Source organism: Canis lupus, chromosome 22, assembly GCF_003254725.2.
Source record: "Canis lupus dingo isolate Sandy chromosome 22, ASM325472v2, whole genome shotgun sequence".
Lineage (NCBI taxonomy): Eukaryota > Metazoa > Chordata > Mammalia > Carnivora > Canidae > Canis > Canis lupus.
The window spans coordinates 16509369-16515661 of NC_064264.1; the positions used below are offsets into that span (position 1 = coordinate 16509369).

General features: G+C 38.2%; 1 protein-coding gene across 1 annotated transcript; it reads right to left on the reverse strand.

The window, feature by feature from the left end:
* Positions 1 to 1980: 1980 nt before the first annotated feature.
* On the reverse strand, positions 1981 to 2377 carry LOC112678790 (60S ribosomal protein L27a-like). Its single transcript, XM_035704523.1, has one exon. The coding sequence runs from the start codon at positions 2375 to 2377 to the stop codon at positions 1985 to 1987; it is 393 nt and encodes a 130-aa protein (XP_035560416.1). The 3' UTR covers positions 1981 to 1984.
* Between the last annotated feature and the right edge of the window lie 3916 nt (positions 2378 to 6293).

The window sequence follows — 6293 nt, forward strand, 5'->3', positions numbered from 1 at the left end:
GTCCCTTTCTTTTGTTTCGCCCATTCACATAAGCCTTCCTACCTCTGGTAACCAATAGTCGATTTCTGTATCTGTGAGTCTCTTTCTGTTTTATTTTGTTTGTTCATTTGTTTTGATTTTTAGAGTCTACATACAAGGTATGATATTTGTCTCTCTCTGACTTTTTCATCTAGCATAATATCCTCTATGTTATGTATATCCCTTTTGCTGCTAATGGCAAGATTTCATTTTTTTTTTTTTACAATGGAATAATATTCCACCATGTATATGTGTATATATATATGCACCACATCTTGTCTATCCATTTATGTATGGATGCTTAGGTTGCTTCTGTATGTTGATTGTGTATATAATGCTGTGATGAACATAGGGATGTATATATATCTTTGAGTTGGTTTTTTCTTTGGATAAATACCTAGAAGTGGTATTATCCTATCATATGGTGGTTATATATGTATATATTTTAAAATATTTTATTTATTTATATTGGGGAGAGAAGGAGCATGATCAGGGGAAGGGGCAGAGAGGGAAATGGAGAAGCAGACTTCCCAGTGAGCAGGGAGCCCAAAACAGGGCTCAATCCCAGGACCCTGAGATCATGACCTGAGCTGAAGGCTGACACTCAACTGACTGAGCCACCCAGGTGCCCTAGTAGTTACAGTTTTAATTTTGGAGGAACCTCCTACTGTTTTCTACAGTGGATGCACCAATTTACATTTCAGCCAACAGTGTATAAAGGTTCCCTTTTCTCCATATCCTCACCAAAATTGTTATTTTTTTGGTCTTTCTGACAATAGCCAATCTGACAGATAATACCTTATTGTGGTTTTGATTTTTATGTCCCTGATGATTAGAGACGTTGACCTTCTTTTCATGTGCCTGATGGCCTCTTTGTGTCTTTTTTGGAAAAATATCTATTTATTCTCTATTTTTAAATCAGGTTGTTTGTTTATTGATGTAAAGTTGTTTAAATATTTTGGATATTTACCCCTTTTTGGATGTATGATTTGCAAATAACTTCTATTCAGTAGGTTGCATTTTGGTTTTAATGTTTTTTTTTTTTTTTCACTGTGCAGGTATTTGATAGCTTTAATTTTTCTTTTTATTAGTATAATTTAAACATCTCTAGATATACTTAAGTCCATTTTAATTTCTTTTTAGTAGTGGTTCATATCCCTTATTTACTAATTTTTTAGAATGTTAGATATTTTCCTTATTGATTTATAGAATAGCTTTATATATTAAGGAAATAAGCCATTTATCTATGTTGCTATATTGTTTTGGCCAATTTTTCATTTCTCTTTTGATTTAAATTATGGTGGATTTCCCCCTATATGTTACTTTAAAAAATGATTATGTTTATCATACTTCAATGTCTTTTCTTTTCTTTTCTTGGATCAGGTGCACAAAAAAATCGTTTTTGCATTCTGTCATTATAAAACATTTTCTTTTGTGTTTTCTTATATTTTTCTTTTAATTTCCTTTTTATAGTTAAATCTTTGCACCATATGGGATTTTTATGTTGTAAAAGGTAAGATAGAAATTGAATTGTAGTTGTCCTTATGTATATCCTTTTAGCCCAACATCAGTTAGTGAATACTAACTATACTTTTTTGTCCATTATCCTAAAATGTCACTTTTTTCACATGTTAAATTCCAATTGGGTCTACTTCTGGATAGTCCGTAGATCTATTTACATTTTACTATTATGCATTTTTACTTACTGTAAATTTAAATATGTTTCAATATCTTATTGTAAACACCTCTATTATTCTGAATTTTCTTGGTTTTCCTTTCCTTTTTATTTTTCCATATGAGCTTTGACTGTCAATTAGAGTAGTTCTATATATTTTTTATTTTTAAATTAAAAACTTTTTTGAAAAGCACTTGTTAGCATTTAATGAACCTCTCCCTATGTGGCTTCAAACTACTGGAATGCAGGCGCCCCCCCCCCCCCCCCCCCCTTATCTTCTCCTCAGCTCTTCTAACTGAAGAATTTAGCCTTCACGATGACAGTCTGTTTTGGGAGCTTACCAACTTTTCCAAAACTGTAGTAGCCTGATCGCACCACATCAATAATAAGAGCAGCTCCAGTCTTGTTTTTGGTGGCATTTACCCATGTCTGCTCAACAACTAGGGTCCACAGTTTATCAAGGTTGACAGTTGGGCAGAAGCTGTGGTTCCTCTTTAAGTGGTAATGTCTCATACCAACTTTTCCAAAGTAACTTGGGTGATATTTGTCAAAGTTGATCCTGTGGTGATGCATGCCACCAGCATTATCCCAGCCTCCTGGGTGCTTCTGGTGCTTGCTGATGCGGCCGTGGCCATGGCTCACGTAGCCTGGAAGTTTCCGGGTCTTCCTTAGTCTGGATGGCATGTTGAAGTAGTTCTTAAAAAAGTAGGCTGTTGTTATTTTTCTAGAGGTCATGTATTAACATAGATTTGATATCTGTCCACCTAGGTGTATGTTATTTCTTTTAATTTATTACAGGTATCTTCTTTAGTTGTACCTTAATGTTTTCTTCATGTAAACTTCTTTTAAAGCATAGTAGGCATTTTATCTTTTCTCCTTATTTTTCCATTTTACTTTTATTTGGTTATTTTTACACAGAAAGCGTACTTATTTTATTTTTTTAATTTATTTATTCATAGAGACACAGCTAGAGAGAGAGAGGCAGAGACACAGCTAGAGAGAGAGGCAGAGACACAGGCAGAGGGAGAAGCAGGCACCATGCAGGGAGCCTGATGTGGGACTCGATCCCGGGTCTCCAGGATCACGCCCTTGGCTGCAGGCGGCGCTAAACCGCTGCGCCACCAGGGCTGCCCAGCGTACTTATTTTTGTATATAAATTTTGTTCCAGTCATATAATATTATTAAGAGGCTGTGAGCGTAATGGGTAAGATCACATGAGTCAGTGCCAGACGGCCTGTGTTTGAATCCCAGCTCTACCATTTACTGGCTATTATTGTGAGGATTACAGATAATCCATGAAAAATGCTTAAAATAGTACTTAGCTTAACCATTGTTTAGATCAGATATTGTTATAGAAGTTAGCTTGCTTCTGGAGAAGAATTTTGATGGTTTCTTGTTTCCATACTTGGGAAAAGCTTAAGTTAGATAGGACACATTTTCTTTGCTTGTGGGGAACTCTATTTTCATTTGCTAATTCATTTGGTCCTCCAACTCTCCTTTGATAGACTAATAATTATACTAAATTTCACAAATGTGAAATTCTACTCAGAGTGATTAAAAAAAATATCTGCACCAAACTTTAAATCCAGGTTTCCCAACTCTAAAGCCAAAATCAAAATTTAAATGTGCCAATATAGTAAAAGAAAAGATTTGTTTGAAAATATAAGCCTTTTTAATCACAAAATTTGTTCTTATACTTACATATTCATTGATTCATGGAATGTTTTTCTGTAACATGCTTTAATATAAAATGTGCTTTAATTACACAAGTTCAGTTTGTGGGAAGAAGCTCTTAACTATGGCTTCAGAGAAAGAAAAAAGTAAAAATAGTACTACCCATTTGACCCACTTTAAAACTATCTTTTCCTCTTTGTGTCTTTCCCACCCTCTCTCCTCTCTCTATGCCTATTCCTACTCACTGTAACCCATATAATACCTGACCTGGGTTACTACAACAGCTATTATGTGGTTTCTTCATCTCTAATCTTGTCCTCAGAGCATTCTCTGCACTGTCACCAGAGTGGTATATTGCAAGTATTAAGCATTTCCCCTTCTACCCAAGTTAGAGCTCGTTAGGGCAGCTTTAAGGCTCCCCCTGCTTACATCTGTTATCTCTCCAGCCTGGAATCTCACTAGAATGCTCAAGCAATAGCAAATGCTCAAAGTTCTCTTGAGCACACAAAAGTGCCTTTTCATCTTTGTGAATTTGACCCCTCATTGCCCTACTACTTTCTTTTTCCCCCAGTAATGAGCAGTGTGCTTCATATACCAGAGATTCTCAGTAGATGTGTTTCCTGAAAGAATAAACACATGTTTCCGCTTTTCTTTTAAAACATCTTTTAGGGAAGCAGTTTTTGTTGTGGAAAATTTTGAGAAGTTTAGTTAAGCACCTGGAGTCCTGGCATGCATGCATGCATGCATTTATTTATTTATTTAAAATTTTTTTAGTCTTTTTTTTTTTTTTTTTTTTTTTTTCAGTCCTGGCTTTTAGTTCTGATTCTGCCTTTGGCTCACTGTGAGAGCCTGGACATGTGTCTTTAGGTTTGGGCATTTAAGTGTCCAAGCAGATTTTGGGACTGAGGCAGCTCACTATTTAGGGGAAAAATTAGGAAGCACCGAAGAGGCAGGAAAGCTTTGCATATTATTTATTTCAAGTTTTACAACCATCAGGGAGTAGGAATTAATATTCTCATGCTAGTGGAGAACAGTGACACAAATAAATGGTGTTCGAAGGGGAGAAGAAAAATGCTTCTGGTGCAGGGGTTCTGAGGAATGAAGAGGAGAAAAGCCAGAAGTGAGACTGTCTTCATTCCTGAATCTATCCCCCTCTGCCACCTCCACAATCAAGTCTTTGGGAAGGAGGGAAATGGTAGGGAGGGCCAGGGAGATTTGGAGAATCTAGAACAGGGGGCCTTCCTTGTTTCTCAGGGCATGGCCTGAGAAGACTGCACCTCTTTTAATGAAGTTGAACATTCAGTATATTCAGTGTGTAGGGCTGTTCACTGCAGTTGCTTTGAAATGTCTGAAGAAGGGTCTAAGCAAATCAGTCTGTGCTAGCACTTCTGGTTCCTATGGCATATATGTGTCATCTGGGGAGTCAGCCTTTCTCATGGCACTTGTTGGGGATGCCCAAATGCTAAGAGGACTGTAAGAGCAGAGGGTCAGGACAAGAAGACTGTAGAATGTGGGACTCTGTGGCTGGAGTCTGGAGCAGGTTGGAGACAGGCAGGACCAGACTCACTTTAGCAGGATGCTGAGCCAGCTAGGGCAAAGCTAGACCAGAGCACATTACTGCCAAAACCTCTCTGCTTCAAATCTGTAAGAACTTAGAAAGTTGTTGGCAAGGAGGCCATCAGAAGGAAGGAGGAAAAAGAGGTAATTAATTTACTGAGGTCAAATCCTGAAGCAACTGAGAGAATACCTGAAAAGTACTGGCTAGAACTGGGGGAGACTGAGTAATAATCATTGACGAGTCAAAGATGGTTGTTTTTGTTCAATGGGCTCAAAATCAAGATGAAATTCCTTGCAGAACATAGTTACCTTTTTAAAAAAACATTTGAATTGTGGCATGTATCATCAGTATATTTTTAATAATTCCTCAGTCATTCAACAACTGTTTATCAGTCATCTACTATATATAGGAATTCTGCTCATGACCTTTCCTGATGTTTCAAAGCCCTTTTTGAAACAACTCTTTCTGTGACCATATGCTCTCTTGAAGTCTCATGGAGACCTCCTAAAGCCCAGCTTCTGAAGCCCACCCTACCTTTTCTTACAGCAGAGGTTCCTTACTCTTCATAAGTCCCCCTTTAGTGTTGTTTACCTGGGGATTTCCATTATTATTTTTCAAGCAGTAGTCTACACAGAAAGGTGTGTTAGGCTTATATATGTAAATGTATAGGATATAAATTTGAAAATTTATTAGTTGTAAACACACTGATTCCCCTTGCATTAGCTCTTTGGTGACCCCACCCTTTTCCCCAGATGTTAAGGGTAAAGCAGTGCATGGAAGTTTTTAATACAGTAACTCAAAGCTGGAAAAGGAAAAGCTTCTGCTTTAGCAGAATAAGGTTGAAGAGGTATGCCAGCAGGGGATTATCTTTCCCGCTACAGGGTTGCTTGGTTGTTTTTTGGGTATCCTACTTGAAGGTCAGACCACCACGGAGAATAAAAGGATCATTTTTGCCTAAGCAGTGAAAGAACCAGACAGAGAAGAGACTGATTGAAATCTCTGTCTGGAGGCCAACTAGAAGAGAACAAAGGGCTAGCATTGGAGTGTGGGAGTGAGAGATTAAAAGGAGTGATTGGCACGGAGGAGCAGGAGAGAATTCCTGGAGTATCTGGAGGAGTGTCTCTTCTGGTCCAGGAGAGCTTGCATGCTGTTATCCAGGAGACCAGGAATGCGGCCCCAGGCCTTTCATAGGACTGTGACTCCTTTGTAGGACACCTCCTAGATCTCTGCCCCCCCTTTCTTTCCTGGCAAAGCAAACTTCATTATGGCCCTGAGGTTGGAGCTCCAGGTTCAGCTGAACACTTGGGAGTTGGGGCGAGGGCCTCTCGTGTTGGCCTCAGCAGCTCCATCCCATTCGGATTCAGGTGG